General features: G+C 35.0%; 3 protein-coding genes across 6 annotated transcripts; all 3 read left to right on the top strand.

Annotated features, from left to right (window-relative positions):
* The first annotated feature begins 3,396 nt into the window (after nucleotides 1-3,396).
* On the top strand, nucleotides 3,397-9,094 carry LOC123892975 (RCC1 domain-containing protein RUG3, mitochondrial). 2 transcript variants are annotated; one of them, XM_045942892.1, is made up of 6 exons: nucleotides 3,397-4,026; nucleotides 4,874-5,020; nucleotides 5,941-6,135; nucleotides 6,251-6,379; nucleotides 6,475-6,630; nucleotides 8,324-9,089. In XM_045942892.1, the coding sequence occupies exons 1-6, from the start codon at nucleotides 3,957-3,959 to the stop codon at nucleotides 8,515-8,517; spliced, it is 891 nt and encodes a 296-aa protein (XP_045798848.1). In that variant the 5' UTR covers nucleotides 3,397-3,956; the 3' UTR covers nucleotides 8,518-9,089. The 2 variants fall into 2 exon arrangements, with proteins under 2 accessions (XP_045798848.1, XP_045798847.1); XM_045942891.1 differs by having other exon boundaries at nucleotides 3,448-4,026; nucleotides 4,881-5,020; nucleotides 8,324-9,094.
* Nucleotides 9,095-10,392: 1,298 nt separating this feature from the next.
* LOC123893196 (probable UDP-3-O-acylglucosamine N-acyltransferase 2, mitochondrial) lies at nucleotides 10,393-13,928 on the top strand. 3 transcript variants are annotated; one of them, XR_006803364.1, is made up of 11 exons: nucleotides 10,393-10,680; nucleotides 10,778-10,988; nucleotides 11,891-11,967; nucleotides 12,274-12,323; nucleotides 12,411-12,475; nucleotides 12,599-12,650; nucleotides 12,727-12,797; nucleotides 12,933-12,999; nucleotides 13,119-13,248; nucleotides 13,471-13,542; nucleotides 13,663-13,721. XR_006803364.1 is itself a non-coding variant. In XM_045943127.1 (10 exons), the coding sequence occupies exons 1-10, from the start codon at nucleotides 10,527-10,529 to the stop codon at nucleotides 13,720-13,722; spliced, it is 876 nt and encodes a 291-aa protein (XP_045799083.1). In that variant the 5' UTR covers nucleotides 10,396-10,526; the 3' UTR covers nucleotides 13,723-13,928. The 3 variants fall into 3 exon arrangements, 2 of the variants coding, with proteins under 2 accessions (XP_045799083.1, XP_045799084.1); XM_045943127.1 differs by lacking the exon at nucleotides 13,119-13,248 and having other exon boundaries at nucleotides 10,396-10,680; nucleotides 10,781-10,988; nucleotides 13,663-13,928; XM_045943128.1 differs by lacking the exon at nucleotides 13,119-13,248 and having other exon boundaries at nucleotides 10,399-10,680; nucleotides 13,663-13,928.
* A 3,484-nt stretch (nucleotides 13,929-17,412) lies between these two features.
* Nucleotides 17,413-22,673, top strand: LOC123889774 (proline-rich receptor-like protein kinase PERK9). Its single transcript, XM_045939267.1, has 8 exons — nucleotides 17,413-18,940; nucleotides 19,453-19,872; nucleotides 19,981-20,067; nucleotides 20,414-20,484; nucleotides 20,793-20,869; nucleotides 20,986-21,130; nucleotides 21,917-22,078; nucleotides 22,177-22,673. The coding sequence occupies exons 1-8, from the start codon at nucleotides 18,010-18,012 to the stop codon at nucleotides 22,354-22,356; spliced, it is 2,073 nt and encodes a 690-aa protein (XP_045795223.1). The 5' UTR covers nucleotides 17,413-18,009; the 3' UTR covers nucleotides 22,357-22,673.
* Nucleotides 22,674-23,975: the final 1,302 nt, after the last annotated feature.

Raw genomic sequence — 23,975 nt, 5'->3', positions numbered from 1 at the left:
CCAAAAAAATCAACACTTTAAAAAATAGCTGAGGATACCAATCGTTAGTTAATTCAGTAGTGATTGACGCTGAACTTGATAAGTAGGATCACAGTTCGATCTCCGCAACTGCGACAGTTATTGTTGTGAGATGGAGGAATTAGTAGTATTCCATTTGAGTTATAGTAATTCCAAGTCAAATGTTTGATGTTTGTCTTATATATCTATACTAGCTTTGTGTGCATTCTCAGTGAACTCAAGATCGGCTCATATAAAGATTGTTGTAAAATATATGTAAAACCTAGCTCAATTGATAATGTTGTTATTTATAGGTTGTACATATTTATCTGGTCATTTTCTTTTTGAATTTGATAAATTCATTTTAAAAAATAAATCATTAAGACATGACCAAAGACCTACTTAAGAGTATCTTAAAAAGATATGACCAATTTGATGGATTACTCATTTTTACATTGATCCGTGTAAATTAATTCGAAAACAAGACAAGTATTTTGTGTGATGTGAATTAATTATTTGTTCAAAGTTTCTAGTAAAATACAAGGCTTTGTAACAATTACCTAATCATTTCGATTACAATATAATTACCATAAGAGAAGGTAAACGGAGATAAATAAATAAATAAATCAATATAGTAAAATATTTTCTCAATTTAGGTATTCAAGTGGAAACTCAACGGCCATAGAAGCAATGAATCTAAAGCGTTTGATGATATCATATCGTTGTTTATGTGTCGTGCGGCTAACTTATTTTTGTATTTCTTTATACAAATTTTTAAGTATTAAAATTATAGAGCCTATAAAAACCTTTGGACCCTAATTCTCTTATACTCAAATTCCCAATTTACTTTACTTTCATAAATCAAATATTTTTATGGAGTTTGATCCAAATTCCATAGAAAGTTTTCCCCCCTTATCTAAGCATAACATCAAAGCCTCAAGTGGGTCCCGCATTATCAATGTCACTAATTTATGATGCACATGTGTCTATGGAAATGATTCCTAAGCTCATAGATTCTGATCAAAGACTCGTTCTTGGTGATAAGAATCAGAAAACAAGTGACCAGGAAAAGAATGAAGAAATTTTGACCCAAACAACTAATAAAATCAAAGAAAAATGGATTGCATATGAGGACATGTATAATTTTTTTTTTTTTGAACAAAATCATTCAAAATTGGGTATTCTCTCACAATATTTTTATGATTTTAGTTAGATCTCTAAAAATATTCTAGGGTTACAAGAATTATTTAGGCCCAATATTGCTTTTGGCCCCCAATTAACATGTGCCACGATTTTGGTTCTCCCATTTAAAAATCAAACATGTTTGCCCTCTACTTTTAATGTGTACATGAAATTTTGATGCGTCCTGGAGTATTTTGTTACTAAATGCCACATAAGCCCTGATGTAGCAATTAATATACATATGGTAAATAACCATTACATGTCAGCAATCATCTTCATTAGACTGAAACATAATGTGTCAAAATAGGTCCTTTTATCTCTAATGTAGAAGATTTACTGACATGTCACTTTTATTTATTTTTTGGTTTATAACCCTAGGGGAAAGGGGCCTAGTAGTCCAGAGTTCGATCGCGAGATAAGTAAAGTCTGGCCACATGTCACTTTTATTTACAATGTGTGTATTGTCGCATTAGTGTTTTATATGTCAGCTAATAAAAAAATGAAATACATCAGCATTTCAGGGTGACAAAATGAGGTGAGTGATAAAACTGCAAAAGCAAAAATCAAAATAATGTATAATAATGTTTGATTTTTAAATAGGAGACCAAAATCGTTGAAACATGTAAACTAAGAAGACCAAAAATACAATTAATTATACCAAATATTTGTTGAATGTTTTGTCAATTTTATTCATCTTAACCCAATGTAGTAGGTTCGTAAATGTTTTGTTCAATTTGTTATTGACAATTGACCAGCCAAAAACAATTAATTATGTTTTACCATTTTGTCTTAACTACATATTTGGTCCCTTACGTTTATTTTAGGTTTCAATTTGGCCCCTTACGTTTAAAAAGTATCAATTTGGTCCCTTACGTTTATTTTAGGTTTCAAGTTAGTCATTTCCGTTAGTTTTGTCGCTTTCAACGTTTGAACAGTACACGTGTCACTGTGTCCAAGTGTCACGTGTCAGTCCACATATGCAAATTGACTGCCACATGTGACAAAATTGACGGAAAGGACTAACTTGAAACCTAAAATAAACGTAAGGGACCAAATTGATACTTTTTAAACGTAAGGGACCAAATTGAAACCTAAAATAAACGTAAAGGACCAAATGTGTAGTTAAACCTACCATTTTTGTAGACTTCTTATCCTACTCCTGGATTTGTTGGGGCCTAAAGATTGGTACTATATTGCTAAGTTCATAGATGGCAAGATTGGAAAACAATGCTGGGAGAGATGGCATAACCATCTTAAACCTCTCTCATTTAATATTCATTTTTCATAAATATTTATTCATACATGTTTTTTATTCATACCGTTGGAATGCAAGTAAGAGGAGTTTGAATGCCGAGATGATGCAAAATAGGAGCAACGATCGATCAAAGGGAAAATTACTTCAAAATTATATTAGGGAAGTCATTATTCAAGAAGGTGAAAGGGAAATGATGAGCAAAATGTATATTGAAGATGGAGAGCAAGATACTATATGCAAAAGTTGTGAGAGTGACTTTGACTCTAAAGATTGGGCTACTCAAGAGGATGAACTTACAAGTGGATCTAGCACAATTGATTAAGTATGAAATCACATAAAAAAAACATGTTTAATTAATATTAAGTTATAAATTAGTAAAATAAACTATAAACAACTTTTATAAGTAAGTTTTTTTTTAATCATAAAGCTTATAAGCTATACTCCCTTCATCCAAATTTTTAATCTTTTTATCTTTTTAGTTTTGTCCCAAAATTTTATTCCTTATAAGACACCACTGCACGTTTAGTAATACTTCATAATTTGTACTCTTATAAAATTTAAAGCATTAATAAAATAAAGATAAATATGACTATATTTATCATTTGTTAATCTCGGTGCAAATGTAAGGGTGCGTTTGATCCGCTAAAAAATAGGGGACTGGACAATTTTTGTTGTACCCTGTTTGATTTGAAACAGGTTATGGAAATGGACAAATTAGCCAGCAAGGGACGAGACAAAAACAAGATTTTTTGTTCCTCACTGAACCACCTGACAACTTTTTGTCCACAATACAACTATAAAAAATACGAAAATACCCATTTTATTTTCGAATATAAAAATATTATCGTCCTATATCCTTTTGATACAATTTTATCGTGTACTGTATTTATCTTGTTCTGTCCAATTCTTATTGTTTTACTACTCAAACGCATTTTAAGAGACTGAATTATAAAATTAATGTTGACTTCTTAATTTATTTATTTTTTGATAAAAGAGAGTAAATAAGGGAGTGAAAGTGATTATTTACTACCAGAATACCACCACCGCGGATCAGCTATAACAGAGTTAATGGCGATGATCCGCCACCACTACCGCCACCGCATAGCGACGCTCACTCACCGCTTATGTTCCTTCTACTCCACCACCACCACCAAAACCCCCACACTCTACACCACAGACACCCCGGACTCAACAACAATCCAACTCCTCTCTTGGGGCAAAGGCGCCTCAGGCCAACTCGGCGGCGGCGTCGAAGAAACTCGTCTCTACCCATCTCCAGTTACCAACCTACATCTCCCAAAATCCAATTTCACACTTTTCAAAATCCCCGGGCTTTTACCTGGGCCTGAAGGGAGTAGTAGTAATAATAAAGTGGTGAAAATGGGTATCTCTTGTGGGCTTTTTCATTCTTGTTTGGTTGTTAATGGTGAGCTTTGGGTTTGGGGTAAAGGTGATGGTGGTAGATTAGGTTTAGGTCATGAAAATTCTTTGTTTGTTCCTACTTTGAATCCTCATATTGATAATGTCAGTTCTGTTGCTCTTGGTGGGTTGCATTCTGTTGCTCTTACTTCTGCTGGTGAAGTTTTTACATGGTCAGAATCACTTTCAACCTTTTATCTTAGTTTAATTTAATTTAATTGTATATTTTGTTTAAGATTATTTGTGTATGTTAATGTATATTTGTAGAAGACTGTATATGTCTATTGTCTATGGTACTGTCACAAACACCGGACACGTCACTGACACCTAGACACCAGACACGATATTGACACTGGCAAGTAGACTAGACATCAAGCATGGCATTTACCCGTTTACACTTACACGTAGACACCAGATAGACATTGACGCTTGGTATGTAGACACTAGATATGTCTTCGATTCAAAGTGTTAGTTTGATAGTTCAATATTGGCTAGAAAAATGGAAGCTAAAATTTCAAGAGATTGGTGAATAATACTATTGTTAACTAAGACATCTTTGCTTGACCATTATGGTAAGAAGGGCCATGGATCATGATCAGTTAATAATATGCGAAAGGTTGTATTTTTTGCGAGTTTTATTGTAAAATGTGATTTTGAAATGATTTATGCTTAGATGTTTTTATTGTAAAAACAATTTTTATAACCAAGTTTGTATAAATTTTTCAACTTATTACAATAGCTACTCTATAGCAGTTCTAGTCAAACTGAAGTTCGGACGTAAAATTAATTCTGATGCAAAATAACCAAACATACCAAAATCAAGTTTGTCTAGAGGAAAATTACTCTTCAAGTCCCCACATAATGCCATAACTATGTTTATATTTATGACTAAGTGAGAGTGGCAGAGTTTCAAGAGCTAAAAATTTGTTAAATTTTATGATGAATATTGTAAGTTTTATGCAGGTCATTATCCACTTTCTCTTCTCTGAATAACATTAATTTGTATGGATGAAAATAAAGTTTGCAGGGGTTATGGAGGTTTTGGTGCACTTGGACACTCGGTATATCATAGGGAGCTATTCCCTAGGTTGGTAAAAGGCTCCTGGGAGGGGACTATAAAACATATTGCTACTAGTGGAGCGCATACTGCAGCAGTAACAGAATCAGGTTCTTTTGTTGGCCAGTACTTTATTTTGTCACTGTTAAACACAAGTTTAGATTGATGAGTCATAAGAAAATAAAATTTTAAGCTGTTCATCACTTCAATTGTGTATTTATCTTGCGTCAAACCATTGCTTTTCCATGTCTTTTAACCCTACATTGTATGCTTTTTTCAGTGAAGTTTATACCTAGAAGAAATTAACATGTTGAAAGCAACTTGTAGTTATGAATTTAATTTTAGATAAGATTCTTAGAAAAGAGGAAAGAGAATGATGAAGACTTCAAATTATGATCGTGGTCTTGTCATTGTACAAGAGACTAACCATTAAAAAAGAGAAACTAATTTTGTAATTGCTAGCTCCTAATCCCAATTAATTAAGCAAGCAAATCATCATATAAGTGTTCTAAATTGATCAAAGATACAACCCAAACAATGAATATAATATGGACTCCACAAAACATGGTTGTAACATTTAAAGGCAACTTAGGGCTGTTGCAGAGATGAGCATTGTGGGAAAGATAACTTGGCAAGATAACTAAGGAAGAAGAGGGTCGTTGGAGTGATCATTAAATAGAAAAAAATAAATTAAAATTGAAATTGAGATTGGTATTTATAATAACCACAGATAAACTCTTCGTGGCATGAATGATTGTGAGATATAAGAGTAATCACCAATGGTATGACTCACGATGGGAGACTGGTGAAGTCACAACTGATTCATCGCTAGTACATCACAAATACTAAGAAACTCTAAATTACACTAAGATCTCATCCAAATATTATGAGATATTTTTCATATATTCTAACATCATCCAAGACTAATTTGAGTTTCTGTGTGGGAATGTCCAATAGTATTTAACATGAACTAGATGTTCCGATAATTGTACACACTTTGAAACTGATAGCAGGTTTATGTTGGATGTAGGGGAGCTTTATATCTGGGGTCGAGAAGAAGGAGAAGGTCGATTGGGCCTTGGTCCTGGTCGGGGCCCAGATCATGCTGGCGGACTTAGTATCCCTTGCAAAGTAAAAGAATTACCTTTCCCTGTTGCTGCTGTTTGTTGTGGGGGATTTTTCACAATGGCGTTGACAGAGGAAGGACAACTGTGGAACTGGGGAGGTGATTGTTACATCCTTTATGTTTTATTTTCTCTATACTTTGTTCTAGAAAATAGCACAATCCATTTATGCTGTGGTTTAGTTTTGGAAAATTCACAATTTTGGCATTTTATCAGCAAATTCTAACTATGAACTTGGGAGAGGTGATAAAATTGGTGGTTGGAAACCAAGACCAGTTCCTAGCCTTGAGAAGGTTCGAATAATTCAAATTGCTAGTGGAGGATATCACTCCCTTGCATTAACGGGTAAATTGATGCAACTTTAAGCTAGTATTAAATTTCATTTCTATTCCCAATGGTTTATATATCGTTTTAAGTATTTCATTCTTGATTTATATTAGATGATGGCAAAGTGCTCTCATGGGGCCATGGTGCACAAGGTCAGTTGGGTCATGGATCTGTCGAGAGCAAGAAGATACCATCATTTGTGGAGGCTTTAGCTCATGAGCATATTATATATATTTCTTGTGGGGGTTCTTCATCAGCAGCTGTGACGGGTAAGATAATTCACCTCACCTGCCATATCCTACTATATACAAAACTGTTAACTTCATCAATGCATAAATAACTTTTATCCTTCATCATAATTCCTAGAGAGTCTATTGTCTAATGACCAACGTGAGCATATTTATATAATGCTCCAAAGTGCATGGCATTTTAAGCTAGCAGCCACTCTTCAAATGCTGTTATTTTTTATGGTGGCCACTGGCCATTATGTGCCACCATTAATTAATCTGCAGTTGTAACTTGCAAGTCCTTTTCATATGACTTCTGCAACAATGTTAATAGCGCACTATAGCGCCACTATAGTGTTATAGCATAGTGGTAACCCCCCTCTCCACTCCGCTGCGCTAGAGGTCCGTAAACCACTATTGAGAGAAGCGGCCATAGCGGCCGAGAATAGCGGATTTGTGGCGTCGCTATGTCAGTTCCATAGCGTTTTTAGGCCGCTATTATCTTTTGGAGGGGAAAATTGCTGAAAAAACTTTGGAAATTACTTAATCAAGTTGGGGGTATTTCGGTCATTTCCACACCCCTTTGGGTGCCCTAATTTCTCAAAATCATGTTATAAAAATCCATTACGCTGCTTTCTTCTTCATTTCACACCCCTTTAACACTTCGCCTCCATCGCTCTGTTCCTTCCTCCCCTTTAACACTTCACCTTCATTGCTTTTCTTACTAGTTATTGTTCCTCTTTGTTTCCTTCATAGTTTTTTTTTTGTTTTTTTTTTTTCATTTTTAGTGCTCGGTTTCTGTTCTAAGTGTTCTGTTCTCTACATGTCTTAGTGATTTGTTTTTTCAGTGTTCTGCTTTGTTTGTATTGCTCTGTTAGATTTAGTTCTTCCCTGTTGTATTTGCAATGGCATCATCATTCGGCTCTGCAAGTGCAATATCAATTGTTGAGAACGGTTATTTTAAGCCTACTGGTCACAATCTTGATATAGGTTGCAGTGGAATTCTTATAAAGGCAAGAGCAAGAAAACAATAGTTTGTGATTTATTTTATGGGAAATGACATTTTATTATAATTATTTAGTATGAATGTCCCTTTAATTTTTTGTATTTTTTTAGTATTTATGTATGTTGCTGGATTTGTGTTGAATTTGTACATGGTTTTTTAATCTTCACAAAAGCGGTCATCCCGCTACCCGCTATTCCACTATAGCATTTTCGGGGTCGGCGCGACTTGCCGCTATCTGAAGTTAACAACATAGTCCCAACCTGTCCCTTGCTCACCCTAGCTGAAACTAGTCCATTTGGATAACAGAAAAAGGTCAAAGACTTAAAGATTTGGTGCTGAAAAATGTTGTGTTGTTATTGCACCAAACTGTCTCATGGCTGCCAAATGGAGGTTGACATAACCCCGCCTCAGAGTCCGAATGTGATTTGAGTTTCAATTAGGGTTTATAAAGAAATATTTGTGTTTGTCAAGTTTACAACGATCCAGCAGTGTGGCCTGGCATGGGTCAGGAATTTATCAAATTGATTGAGTGTGGCCTAGCCTGATTTTGAGTCGGATAAATGTCATTATGAGACTAGCATGTTTATTTTTATTGTGGTTTTATCACTTTATGGCCGAAAATATAAGTAAGGAATTTCATATTATCTTTTCTATAAATAAATTATTGTTTAGCAATTTCTGAACTCAATGTAGTGCAAATTTTAACAAGCACTTTTTTGTTCTGAACAGATGAAGGAAAGTTATATATGTGGGGAAATGCTAATGATTCTCAATTGGGAGTTCCTGGGCTACCGGAGATACAATCATGTCCTGTTGAAGTCAATTTTTTAATGGAAGATGATGGATTAGGACCTCACAAGGTTTTATCAATTGCAAATGGCGCATCACATGCCATATGTTTAGCTTTGAGGGAAGGTTGTTGATTATGTCAGTTAACATGGAGATTTCTTCTTTGAAATAATGTCTTGTTGGCATCGATGTAGTTGATCTTGAACAAGGTAAATTTCATAGGTGATATGCAGAAAAAGGTTATTTTTGTGTGGAATAGAACGTCTCAATGAGTATATGATGATTGCAGACGATTTTTATGATAGTTTTAGATCTTAAACAGTCAAACTCATTATCAGTGCTACCTCTACACGTGTTGTTTCTTTGCGGTTATTGTCATCAAGGAAATATTTTTGTGCAACATGAAGATCAACTTACATTTGAAGAATCTCTAGCAAAATGCCTGCATCTTCACTTTCAATTTTCGATGTAGGCAATATTGTAAGAAAAGAACATAAGATCATTGAATTGTAGTGTTCATGGTCTTATAATAATATTTTGCGTTTATTTATTGTGAACTGTTTTCTCTCTTTTTTCGTTTTTTTAACATTCTTAAGCTGTAATTTTAAGTTTTAGAATAACATCATTGTATTTATATTTCTAAAATTTTAATAATGGCAAAAATTGAGAGATGAAGAGGATCTTAACTCATTTCAAATCTCATAATTGGAATCATCTAGTTCTTCATTGAGCAGAACGATATCTTATAACATTATGTTAAGAAATGTGGCGGAATCACCACCACCACATGGAAAAATCCACTTTATGTTGCAATTTTAAAGTAACATGGTACTTCCTCCGTCGCAAAATATAAGCAAAAATTAGTCAACAAAAGTGAATGTATTCTGTTCAAATTTTGAACCAAATACATCAAGTTGCATTGACACATTTTTGCTTATATTTTAGGACGGATGAAGTAAATTATAACGTTTTATTTTCAATCAAAATGAACCGTTGATCATTATAATGTTCTTACATCTCATTATCAAAGAGAACATCAACGACAAACTATACAACCCTTAGGGCCCGTTTGGTGCACAGGATAAGAGACAGGATATGATAACTGTATCATATCCTGCCGCAATCCAGTGTTTGGTGATACAGCAGGATATGATAAGTTAATCATGAAGCTTATCCTATCCTGTCTCTCTAGTTATAATTCTTATCCTGAATTTGAGCTGAGTTACCAGCAGGATAGGATAAGAAGAAAAAAAAAATTACTGATTTATTTTATAATATATATTTAAAATACATAAAATAAAATTAATAAAATATAAATAATTAAATAATTAATTTTTAAATATATATGTGATTTTCTCACAGGGGTAATTTTGTAATTTATATATTCTAAAAAATCAAAATTTTACTAAAATTACAATATTTTAAAGTAAAATGATTATTAAAAAATTGACAAATAGGGATATTAATTTAAATTTTATAAAAAATTAAATATAATTCTTTTGCAATAATAGTTTTATTATTTACGTATGAGATATATCATATATTTATTTGGCTTATCTAACATGTATATATTATTGAGTTATTTATTTGATCATGATTCATATAAAAAATTAAACTTGATTATTTTCTCATGATTTTTATTTTAAATTATATAAAGTTATTTGATTACTTATTTATATTTTTTATTTATAAAATTCAAAGTATTACAAAATAATTTTAAAAAAATAACAATTGTTTTACAAGAGTAATTTTGTCAATTAAATATGTTATATATCTTATCATATTATTATGAGCAAGTATGTATTAAAAACAAAATATAATAGTTATCATGTTTGTTATCCTGTGTGCACCAAACATAGGATATGATAACTGAGTATAACTGTTATCCTGCTGTTATCCTATCCTATCCTTATCCTGTTTTATATCCTATCCTTAATTTACAAACTTTTAAAAAGAACCAATAAAAAATAAACAAATGATAAAAAATTATTTGGAGAGAAAATGAATAATGCAAATTAGGGAGGGCAATAAAGGACAATATTTGTAGACTCGATCGGAGACAAAACAATTCGCGAAGCAACACCTCTGTGGAACCATCTTCCTCGTACACGTACGTACTTGTCTAGTGACCAGTGAGTGAGTGATGACAACTATGGCTGCTGTAACTGGAAGAAAATTACTTTCCTTTACTCGTTCAACTCCAACCCCTTTTCTCAATTTCAATCAAAATCTAAACTTTCTCTATATTCTCTCTTCTCATCCTCGTTTCTCTACTACTACTACTACTTCTTCTTCCGGTGAGTTCATTTTCACTATCATTATCATTATCATTTTTTCTTTGTTTTTAATTTATTTATTTATTCCCTTTGCGGTTGTCTTGTGTTTCAAGATCAGAAGATAGTTTTGGAGCTTTCAGTGATGGTAAATTTAAGAAATGGCAAAATGGGGGTGGCATTTTTCATGAATCAGCTTGTATTGACTCAACAGCGTTTCTAGATGTTGGTGCTATTGTTCATTCTCAATCTGTTGTTGCTTCAAATGTTCGTATTGGTTCTGGAACTGTTGTTGGTCCTTCTGTTTCTATTGCTCATTCAACACAAATTGGGTAAAATTGGGTACACTTTACTTTTTCTATGCAATTTTGTTTTTAAGAGAAGTCTTTCATTTTATTTGTAATTCACATGATGGTTATTAGTATCTTACGATCAAATACATTTAGGGGTCCTTTAAGTTTTTTTAGATAACAGTTCGGTCCTTTAAGTTTCTTAGGTAAGAAATAGGTCCTTTATGTTTCTATTTGTTACATCGTTACCCTTCCGGTTAACCTATGTTACCTTGTTGCACTGTGGTGGTTAATGTTGACTTCCACCTTAATGGATATGGATATTTTGATGAAAAAGACACATATGTTGGAGGAGATTATCTGGAAGAGTAACAGTGTAACAAGTTTTTGTAATGTAGGATAAAGTGCAACAAGTTAGAAACTTAAAAGACCTATTTGTTACCTAAAAAACGGCCATTACAAATGTGACATTACAAATGTGACACTTAAAGGATCCTTGAATGTATTTAGCCGTATCTTACTATGCGTATAAGTTGTATTGCATGTGGATACAAAACTAAATCCAATCAATATGATTCTCTAGTGTGTCTATCTTGAACATGAATCTCTGCTCAAGTGATGAATTACTATCCAAACTTAGGGTAGCCAGCCCCTTTTTTATATGTTAATTTATAATTTTGTCATGTCACTTATTTTTTACATAAAAATATCATTTTTTTTGCAATGTATCTTACAATTCATACTAAGATTTGACTCATGATTTGGAAAGTCGGTCTTCCGATTCAAATTTTGAATCTTCATTTGATAAGCATGTTTCAAATTAGTAGTATGTTGTCTCTTCTTTTATTGGTAATTGTAATTTTTTTTAAGAGGTTCACAATTCATATATCTGTTTATGTCTAAAAACTTGAACTGATGAGATTTTGTTACTACACCTTTTCCAGGTTTAATGTCTCACTTAGTAATTGCAGTATAGGTGATTCATGTGTAATTCACAACGGAGTCTGCATTGGTCAAGATGGTAATGCTGGATTTCTAAACATGCTTGTTTTTAAATAATTGAGGACACCAAGTGTCATTGTATGGACCTGGCAGTGAGTTTGGCGTAATCACGGTGCCACCGTAATTTTGTCACTCACTTCCCAAACATGCACACAGAAAACATATTATATGGTCAAGATACATCCATACATTTAACTTTAGCAGCATATGGTGTTAATGTTGAATAGATGATAAGTGCACATTTAAATAAACTACCAGAACTGATTGTTGTTTTGTTAGGGTCACTACCTTCGGATAACATTTATGTATTGTATTTTACATGCAGGGTTTGGATTTTATGTGGATGGTGATGGTAATATGGTAAAGAAGCCTCAGGTTGGTAATTTTTCTTGTAATTTGATTTTTTTTCGACTTGCTTAGATTGTACTACTGACAATATGAATTTCTTGATTAAATCTTCAGACATTGAATGTAATAATAGGGAACAATGTGGAAATTGGTGCAAATACATGCATTGACAGGGGCAGGTAATTATTTTTACAGCTTATATCCTTTTCTGTTTAACCTCATGATGTGTCAAAAAATGTGTTATAGTTTGACTTTACTTGGAATTGATATCAAATAATTATATTCACTCTTTGGCCATGCAGCTGGAGAGATACATTTATTGGGGACAACTCGAAGATAGATAATTTAGTTCAGGTTAACATTTAGCTTTTACATAATTACACAAGCAAAAATAAAAGGCTTTGTTCATCTGTTCTGATTAGTTCTGCAGATTGGCCATAATGTAGTTATTGGGAAGAATTGTATGCTTTGTGGACAAGTTGGTATTGCAGGCTCAGCAACGTATGTTATCTTCATTCATTTTGCTATTACCTAGTAAATTTTTTGATGATTTATCTGGTCAAATTCATATTAGAACTAAAGTTATTGCTGACGCTTTCTTTCTCAAGATTCACAACTTTTTCCTTATGTGTTCAGCATAGGAGACTATGTGACAATGGGAGGAAGGGTAGCAGTGCGAGATCATGTATCGATTGCATCAAAGGTATGATTTTGTATTGCTTGGTGCACTGAGGGTGGCTATTGATTATTAAATGAATAATTGGAGTTTCAGTGCTTGTTCGTTTCCTGCAAGAAAATAATATCAAACTATAATGGTCTCAGAAAGTGTTATTAAGTTGAAGATTTGAAAGACGTTGGAAACAAATACATGTTAATTGGAGTTTCATCTTCATGGTGTCATTACAACCTGTGATTCCTTGTTGGCTGTACTAAGTGCATGTTTGGCTTGGTGGTGAGTTCGGCAGAATCACTGTGCACCACAGTGATTTTGATTAAAACTATATTTTAGAGCTTAAAAAATATAACGGTACCACTATAATTTCGTCAAACTCATCGATTCAATGATCAATCACCACTGTTGTGATTTCTTTTGCTATTGCACTATTTTTACTGCCTGCAAATTGGGAGTTTGGGGTTGAGGATAAAAAGACATCTGATTGCAAAGTGCTTGCAGGTTCGGCTTGCCGCGTTAAGTTGTGTAACCAAGAACATCACAGAACCTGGGGACTATGGTGGCTTTCCAGCTGTAATTATCTACTAGTCTTGTGCTTTATTCCATATGTTGCGTTAGCATCAAAGTTCATAGTTTGACATACATTTAAATTGCTGTGTGGATTCATAACCTACCTTCCTTGCTGCTTTGTAGGTTTCTATTCACAAATGGCGGAGGCAAGTTGCCAGTGGTTTTGTAGTTAGGGGAGTGTAGTTGCTCGAGTCACAAAATCAATATGTAGTGAGCTCAGTTTTTTATACTAAATCTTAGGTTTGTTAAGCATGCCTTTACTTTGCAAGTTCAAAATGTGTCTTAGATAATGAATTATGTGTTCCATACGATTTACGCCTGATATGTGCAACATAATTTCTTATATATGGAAGAAATTTTCTTTAACAGCATAAATCCAAAATCTCTAATCATCTTGTGTCTCAGTATTTAATTAAGGTGCAGATTTGTTTGATCCATCGGATACTAAACTTGTTCTTGTTTATGCTTCCACCGATCAAAATCAATTGTAGTGAAAAATAGTAGCCGCAAACTTCTCTAAAGCCAGCATCCTAGTATAACACAATTCCCTATAATGAAGCCATAATCTCAGCATGTAAAATATTAGAAACCTCTACACTGCGGAATAAACTGTGAAAAATTTCCATGACAATCCACATTCAAAATGAAAGCACCATGCCATGGTTTATTCCAAGTTACAAATATGTTTGCCACAATATATTCATATATATTAGAGTATATAAGATCAAAGGCAAACAAGGCATGGAGCACACAACACTACTGTGAGACTACTGTAGTTAAGTACACTCTCTAGGTTATTAGAGTCTGTTTGAATCTGTTAGAGACAGTTAAGAGTTAGTTTCACTCACTGTATCGAAGTTTCTATCTATAAAAAGAGAACTCTTCATTGTAATGAATATTCTGGAATCATTTTCTGGTCAATGGAAAGTTTCAATTTCTCTTCACTCTCAAAACCAAATATGCTATCATACAGCCGTGTTCTTCCTTGGGATCTGCTCAATCCCTTTCTTCTCAGGTGAATCGTTGCTGCAAACATGGCATCAACACCACCTTCCTCCCCACCGCTGATTCCAGATCCGGTGACAAGCTCCACCGAAACAGTGCAAGAATAAACACTTGCACCACACATCCAAAAAGGTGAATTTCAAACTCTCCCTGAAACCCGATGAATCGAATTTTCTTCTGTGGAGTCAGCAAGTAGAAGGTGTGATTACTGCGCACAATTTTAGCTCAGGCATCTATACCCTTTTGAACTATTGGGATCATAGTTTTACTCAGGCAGTTTATCTCATCAACAGGTTACCATCAGCAGCACACTCAAATTTGCATCACTTTATCATGCTCTTTTCCGAATCTTAGACCTTACGACAAACATAAGCTTCAACTAAGGTCCACTGAGTGTGTCTATCTGGGTATCTCTCCTCAACACAAGGGACAAAAGTGTTTATCTCCCTCAAGCAGAAATTTTATTTCCAAGGATGTGATTTTCAACCCCTTTTCCCCTCCTAATGTTACCTAAGCCATCAAGCTGTTACTACACCTACTAAATTTCCCTCCGCCATACACCTTGTGACCCCACAGGAACCCACTGATATTCCAATTACCACCCCCACATAATTCACAGGTCCCCATCACCCCTGCCAACCTCATTTTTTTTTTAAAAAAAATTGGTATCCAGTCCAAGACCGACTAATTCGAGGGGACAAATATCACCGCCCACTTGCGGGAGCTCCATTTAAAGCCAGAGTTTTTTTTTTTTTACTCTGTATGGACTAGCCTACCAAAATTGGCACGAGAGTTTTTTTACCCTGCCAACCTCATTAACCTGGTGCCTGCACTAGTCCTACTCCTCCTATCCCCGTCACACAACACTACATCCGCCACTACCTCAAGTCCTGCCCACACACCTCTACACCAACCACCTGTACCCCTACACCACTTGTCACCACTGCCCCCTTACTTTCTTTACCTACTAATCCACCAAAACAAATGCCCCACTCATCTTCTAAAACAACACCCCTCTATGGTGACAAGAACTCAAACTGGCAATTTGAAACCCAAAGCTTATCTGGCACCTGTTGAACCGAAGATTACCAAACAATGCCCACCAGAACCTTTACCAGTAACCAACCTGCAAAGAAATTGCTCTAGTTTTGAATTGGATTCAGTTACAGCTACAGAATACTTCAATCCACTCTAGTAGTAGTTTCCTTAGAAATTGACAATAATTTGAATCCTTCATGATATCTAATCTAATTCATTTTTAAAAAAAGTTTTAATTGGAAAAATGATACTAGCAAAGTTTATGTTGTTGATCTGGACCTCTATGAATAGTTTCTTTAGAAAGTATGAATATTATGAGTTGTTTAGTCTCTTCTTGGTATGCTAAAATATATTTCCTCCGGTGTCATATATAAACTAGATAGATCGTTTTTTCAAGCCCAGAAATTGATTGTCCCTATGTGTTCACGTCCAACAACCTCAGTTTTCACCCACAGTCTGCTGTCAACAGCTGCATGTGATGGAGCGTCTGGTCGCCTTATGGTGAGTTTTCGGTTTTCCGTCTCAATTATGGATATGTCACCATTTTTTGGCATGAGTACTTGCTTAATGTTCAAATAGCTTTTCTTTTTCTTTTTTTATATCACACGCTCAAATTGCTCTCCTTTTCATCCAGTAACATATTGATAGTCATGAGACAATTATGTTGTTGCTCATGACTGATGCCATAAGCTAAGGCAGCCTTGTGAGCAAGTGTATAAGGATGCACGACTAGAGTATAGATAGATTAATTCATATCTTAAAAATGCACGTTGTTTCAACACCAAATAATCCACATGATGCATACCATAAACACTTCGGAACTTTAATTGTTGCCATATTTAAACATATGAGATGTTCTAACGGGGGACACAGACCTACAAAAACGTAGAGCTGTCAAAATAGACTAATCTGTATGGGTTTTGGCACAAAAGAGAATACACTTCGTCGTCCACTTCCGAACCAGAGGTAAGCCAAGGTATTAAACACCTCAAACCAATCATATATGTTTAAAACTGAAATTCATGTGTTGGTTTGCATGTAAAAAAACATCGACAATGATCCTTCCGCATGTTCACATAAGAAAACTTTATTATGATTTCTCTTTATGGGCTTAATATTTGTTTAAAACTTATTTAAACTTATTAATACTTTATTTTTTTTACATTATTTGTTTTTTACACTTTTGTCTTTTCCCTTTTTTATAACATTTCTTTGTTCTTCCGATTCTTTGTTTTTAAACATCTTTTAAGTATGAAAGTGTATTTTTTCCTTTTCTTTATTATGATGTTGGCTAGTAGTATAATTTACCGTCAAAGTTTGAAAAGAATTTTTGCTATTATTATAACTAAGGAATTCAAAACAAGACTGTGGCTTTTTTTGGCTATAAACCATTCCGTTTGGTAGACGCGTTAATTTTGGACGGGTTAAATAAAATTATTTTAAGTTTTATTTCAATATTAATATGTGGCGATAAAATCTTTGATATTAAATAAATATATTTTTTAATAAAATAATTTAGGACTATCTCTTTGTTTAAAACAACAAAAATCTTAAACTATGAATCCCATGACACATTACCGATACGATATTGATACGGGAAAATGTTTTGGAAATGTTAGTGTGGCATTTCTCTGATAATTTTAGGATCTTAGTTAAGTTAGAAGATACTCGTGTCATCTAATCTAAACCCTCTTTAAAACTTGAATAAATTTATATTTGAAAATATTGTTTTTTTTTTTTTATATATAAAAAAAACCTGAAAATATTGTTGAAAAAACATTGAATAATAATCGCACTATTGAAATGTGAGTTAGGGGTCGTTTTAGCTTTGGAATTGGACCCCACAATCCGTGTAACCGTGATAGTGAAGCGTATGCAGAGAGAAACACTCCATCAAACAAACAACCAAAGTCATACGAGGAGAAAATTCATTATTAATGAATCAAAATTTATTCTTACTATTACCTTCATTAAATTCAGAACACTGATGCTGCTAAAGTAAAAGAATTATTCAAAGAAAACACACTTTGGTTTTTATTTATGGTTTGAGTTGTTGGGATCCTGTCAATGGTAGTGAGTTGTTATCATCATCATCATCATCATGATACTATGTCTATTGCAAAGATTCTGAAACACACTGTGTTTCTTCATATTGAAACTCGGTTTCTGAAACTCGGTTTTTGAATCAGGAGACAATTTTGAACGATATTGAAACTGGTAAGAAACAGTCAAGAGTTTGTGTCAGAAACATTCTTCATCTTAACTTCGATCTCCGACATAATTGTTTTGTCTTGTCCTTTTTAGCATAAATCATCATACTATATGGTTCTGGTTAGTTAGTTCGGTATTGGAAGTTTGGTTTGTGATAAGAAGATATTTTGCACGTGTGAAATGTGGTGAATTTGAAGTTTAGAAGAAATACAAAATATGTCGGCAGCGTCGCCGTCTCCGGCACCACCGCAACTACCTTCTAATACCACTCGTCCGCCTTCCTCATCTACTGCTCCGTCGCCTAACAGTTCAACTTCACCTCCACCACCGCAGCAACCACCCTCTTCCTCTTCACCTCCTCCGGCTGCTCCTCCTCCAGCTGTGCCGTCGTCTCCTCGGCCTTCACCTCCATCGCCGCCTCCTGTAGCTCCTACTCCAACCCCGCCAACACGCCCTCCTCCATCGCCCCAATCGCCACCACCATCTTCACCAGCTCGTCCCTCACCGCCACCGCAATCACCCGTTCCTCCAAGAAGCTCTCCTCCGCCTTCACCACCAGTAGCACCGTCGCCACTACCATCTTCTCCACCTCGTCGCTCACCACCACCACCACAATCAAGAAGCCCTCCCCCGCCTTCACCACCAATTGCACCTTCAAATCCACCCCAATCATCTCCACCGGAAAATTCACCCCCTTCTCCCACCGTGACACCACCCAGACCTTCACCTCCACCATCCCCCAATAACTCATCTCAAACTCCACCACCAGCATCATCACCGCCGTCACCATTACCGGCACCATCACCATCACCATCACCATCATCAACCAGCCCTCCTGCAAGACCTAGTTCACCACCACCTCGGCCTTCAAATTCAACACCAAGGGTATCACCTCCATCACCCTCAATCATTCATTTGTCGCCGCCTCCGCCACCACAGAATGGACCAGAACAATCAAGCCCTGAATCCGGAAGCAGCAGTGGTGGAATTGGTTCTGGTGCTGTAGTGGCTATAGCTGTATTTGGTGGAATTCTATTGCTTGGCTTCATTGGAGTTGCTATATGGTGTTTGAGGAGGCAAAAGAAAAGGGATTCTCCTCATGATGGTTATGTCATGCCTTTCACTCTTCCCTCCTCAACTGAATCAGGTATGTATTTCTTTTCCTTTCTATTGTACCTTTTGCAAGCACATACACGAACACTAGAGACAACCCTGATACGTTGACACCAATGGTAATTTGAAATAATTAGATAATGGAATGTAACCAACCACATGTGTCGGGTGTCTGTTATGAACAATGTCGGACTCGGACAACAGATATAACCAAGTAATTGAGCTCGCTCAAGTGCTTAATGAGGCCTCCTAGGACGAATCGTTCGGGAGAACCCGAGTTTGATTTCTGTAGGAACAATTCTTTGCTAAACTTTACTTATCTCGCGGCCAAAATCTGGATTACCTGGGGCCTTACCCCGGGAACCAGAAGGTGAAGACCAAAAAACATATGTTGGACAACAGATACAACTTCAATTTGAAATCTCGGCGCTATATACTCGTTTGTTATTTTATCATAGTCATACTTCTAAACTAAATAAAAAATTATAGCTTTGTGACTTTCTTGGCATTGAATTTGAATCAATTAGGGTTTGTAACATTGTCCAGATTCATCCTTTTTAAAGATACACGCTGCCTCTGATCCTCTTGTAAGAAGTGGATCTAGCAGTGATGTTGTGCATACACCATCTGACCCTGGTGGTGGTGGAATGGGCCACTCAAGGAACTGGTTTTCATATGAAGAACTAATCAAGGCCACAAATGGTTTCTCAACTATGAATCTTTTGGGAGAAGGTGGATTTGGTTCTGTGTATAAAGGATGTTTACCTGATGGCAGAGAGATAGCGGTGAAGCAGCTCAAAATTGGTGGGAGTCAAGGGGAGAGAGAATTCAAAGCTGAAGTCGACATAATTAGTCGCATACATCATCGCCATTTGGTTTCTTTAGTTGGACACTGCATTCAAGATAACAGAAAAATACTTGTCTATGACTATGTCCCTAACAACACACTTCATTTTCATCTACATGGTAAATATAACTACTTCTCAGTTTGTACAATACAAGATTGTTTCATTATAAGTGTGATTCTTTTAGTAGCTTCGATTGTATTGTCTTGAATGAAGTTGAAATTTGCAGAGGGAGGTCAACCTGTGCTGGAATGGGAAAAACGTGTTAAAATCGCAGCTGGTGCAGCTCGAGGAATAGCTTATCTCCATGAAGACTGTAATTGCCAATCATCATTGTTTTGTTATCTGCGCATGACATGCACATAAATAAATGCCAATCACTTCACTTTGAGTTTAGAAATTTTGAAAGAGATGCTCATCTGCTCTGATTAGCTCGGCAGAGTGGCAGGCAAAATCCGTTCAAAATAGCTAAATTCAGATTTACTATTACATGAATATGAATTGATACACAATTTATAGACACCCTAGCTCTTAGAAGATTAAATTTTATGCATAAAAAAATTGTTAAATAATGATATTTCAAATATGTATCAATGTTACGACAGATAGGAGTCAATTGAGCTGACACCACCTATGTTGTTTCATTTTTATGCACATTTCAGGCAATCCTCGGATTATTCACAGAGATATCAAGCCATCAAACATTCTTTTGGATTACAACTATGAAGCTCAGGTATATACCACTCTACTATTTCAATGTTTGACACCACCTATGTTGTTTCATGTTTATGCACATTTCATTGTTTTCTCCATTTATTTATAGGGTCATGCTAACCGGTGCCCCCGGGGCATTGGTTAAGGAAACAAAAAAAGGAAATTTTAAAATTGAAAATAACACTTTTTAGACTTTCGAGGCGTTGACCGCACAAACTTCAATATGATATTACTATATTTGGTTCCTTAAACAGTGCCCCGGGGGCATTGTTTAGCATTTTCCTTATTTATATACAAACCTAAGGACTCTTATTTCTAATGTTATAGGTCTCAGATTTTGGCCTAGCGAAATTAGCTCTAGATGCAAATACACATGTAACGACGCGCGTCATGGGAACTTTTGGGTGAGTATATATATACATTAATATGTCTACAAAACTGTTCATTTTTTTTTTACACTAACAATCTATTGGTACAAAAATTGTGTAAATAATGATTGCGTTTTCTCCGTTTTGAAAAGGTACGTTGCCCCTGAATACGCGTCAAGTGGAAAATTGACCGACAAGTCTGATGTATATTCTTTTGGAGTTGTGCTTTTGGAGCTCATTACCGGACGGATGCCAGTAGATCCATCACAAATGAGCGATGAGAGTCTAGTTGAATGGGTATATAGAGATATCAATCTTACTCTCATAACTCATTTATTACTGTTGCTTTACTTTTTCTGATCTTATAGCTAATAAACCATTAGTTTTCTGATCTTTGGAAATTTTATCTTTTATCATAGTTACTCCGGTATGAAAAGGACAACAAAATGCTCACTCTTTTGAATCACTGATCTGAGAGGTGAGGACATTCTAAGAGGATCGAAGAGTGAGCATGCAAACGAAAAGTCCAAGTTATAGAAACCTTAATTTAGTAAAAGTATGCACACTAAAAGTCCTTAATTTTTTCCATGCCTCCAATGTTTGGCAATATTTTTATGATTCAACATTATATGTAGAGTTAGGTCCCTGACTATTGCTTTGCAATTATCCTTTTACTTGTGGAAAGTAACATTTTGTTGACCTAATCATAGTAGACTTGCGTCAACAAACTTTGCATGCATACCAGTTTTGTCAAACGCGGTTCATGGAAGATAGTTGTTTGTTTAAATTCCGCTATGTTGAACTTGAAGTGCTATTGGCCGCTATTTGACAGCACTTTGTAATAAACAGTGTATCAAGGAACAAAAACGAATTGTTCAAATTCTGCTACGGTATAACGCTGCTATTTGACAACACTGATGCATACTGTACATGGGAAATGAGAATTTAGAGTCATATAGCTTAATAGCCATATGTCAGTTCTTTTGTCTAAACTTATAAAGAACGAATTTTTTCCCTTGAATCACCATTGAATACTGTCAGCTCTTCGACCTTTTGTCACTGATGATACTACCTTTATTTCAGGCTCGACCTTTGCTAAGTGATGCACTTGAAACTGGGGAATTTGAGAGTTTCATAGATCCAAAGCTAGGAAAGAACTACATTGATAGTGAAATGTTTTGCATGATTGAAGTTGCTGCTGCTTGTGTTCGGCATTCAGCTTCTAAGAGACCTCGCATGGGACAGGTAAATATTCAAAATAAACTGCAAAAGTGAAATTTGAGTTTATCAACAAGCAAACATGCAAACTACTGACATTGTTTTTTCTCAATTTCATATCATAGGTTGTTAGAGCTTTCGAAAGCTTAGCAACTTCAGATCTAACGAACGGAATGCGAGTTGGTGAAAGCCAGGCATTTGACTCTGCACAACAATCTGAAGAAATAAGATTGTTTCGAAGGATGGCATTTGGTAGTCAAAATTATAGCACAGACTATTTTAATCACTCTAGTTTGCGTTTGTAAAGGCTGATCTATGTATGTAAGTAGTGGAAGAGTTTTTCAGACCAAAACTTCTTATTCAAGCAAAGCCAAAGCGAGGAGGCCCTAGTTGAATTTTTTTGGCTGTAGATATACCTAATGTGCACTGTTGCCTTTGATTCGGGATCTGCTGACTGGATTCTTATCAGGTTCAAACCCCCATTCTTGTGACCAGAATTTATGTTTGTTTTCATTAACTGTTCTTTTTATGCAATTTTGTTTCTTGTAAGTAAATTGTAAAATATTACTTATAAATTGATTTTTAACATAGTGATAATATACAAGTGTGACTCTTGACATGACTTTTACATATTCTTTTGAATTTCTAGCAAGGTAGGAGATTACATATTTTTTTTTGTATTTGAAAGGTGAAATAGTAGAATCTATTGTAACTTGTAGCGTGTAAACTCTATTGTTTACTTTTTTGAGTGTTTGAGTGAGGCGGTTAAAAACAATAAAGTGTGGGAGGGCTTTAGATTGGTTTGGCACGCGACTCTTTGGACAATTTAGAAGTAAGTCTAGGAACAATCACAAAGGAACCTATCGAAATTGTGGAAGAAATAAAAGTGTTGGCTTGGAGATGGAGTGTGGAGAGGTTGAAGATCGCACCATACCTATTCTATGAATGGACTTGGGATCCCGGTAATTGGTTTGAAAGATAATGTTTGATGTGTGCTCGAGTTCTCGGGAACTATATTACAGCTGCTGCTTTGCTGTTTTCTGTTGCTGGTTTTTTGCTGCACTGTCTGTGTTGATGTCCCTCCTAAATTGTGTTGCTTGCATCAGCTCAGTCTCTTTGGGTTTAGGCTCTGATTGGTTGGCAGTGCTTTTGGTTCCAATCCTTTGTTTGTAATTGTTTTGGAGTAGCTTGTGCCTTTTTGTGTGGTTCATTATAGTTGGTGAATGATCAATGAATAAAACAAAGTGTTGCAAGCTTGCAACTCATTAATCATTCACCGAACACAATTCACCACAATTTTATTAACTATAATTTTCAAGGGTATATTTGAGCAAAAATTGTGTTCATCAATATCATATATATTTGAACACACAATTTGATCATCAGATCAGAATGATATTTTTATGCGAGAATGATTAATAGCTATTAATGTCTTAAAAAAATGTCGATTTTAGCAAGTGTACTGAATCATGCAAGTAATATATATTTAAAAAGGTAATATCGAGTATCAAATTCAAGGGTTGCATTATACTGTCGAACTATATTTTACAAAAGTAAAATTTTGAGAAAAAAGCAGGTGAGTTTTAAGCCACTAGATTTGGTTTAGTTGTGAGGAATTTATGTAGTATGCATATGATCCTGAGTTCGATTTTCACTTTTCAGCTCCATTGTAAACCATAAAAAAAAAAAAAAAAAAAAAACAGATGGGTTTTGTAACTTCAATATCAGCATCGAGGACACCTGAATAAACCTTCCTTGCCCCGATGTTTTCTCTTCCCCCCTCCCATGAATCTTTTATACCCCCAATATTCCAATTTTGCCCTTGTAGAAAAATTCGGTTCGCAGAAACCGAATTTTTTCTAGTGCAAATTCAGAGTAAATTTCGGTTTTTAGAAACCGAAATTTGTTTTCAAGGCAAAAAAAA

The sequence above is a fragment of the Trifolium pratense genome, linkage group LG6 (assembly GCF_020283565.1).
Source record: "Trifolium pratense cultivar HEN17-A07 linkage group LG6, ARS_RC_1.1, whole genome shotgun sequence".
NCBI classification, from domain to species: domain Eukaryota; kingdom Viridiplantae; phylum Streptophyta; class Magnoliopsida; order Fabales; family Fabaceae; genus Trifolium; species Trifolium pratense.
The sequence above is the reverse complement of the archived record's forward strand: the minus strand, read 5'-3'. Positions and strand labels throughout refer to the sequence as shown.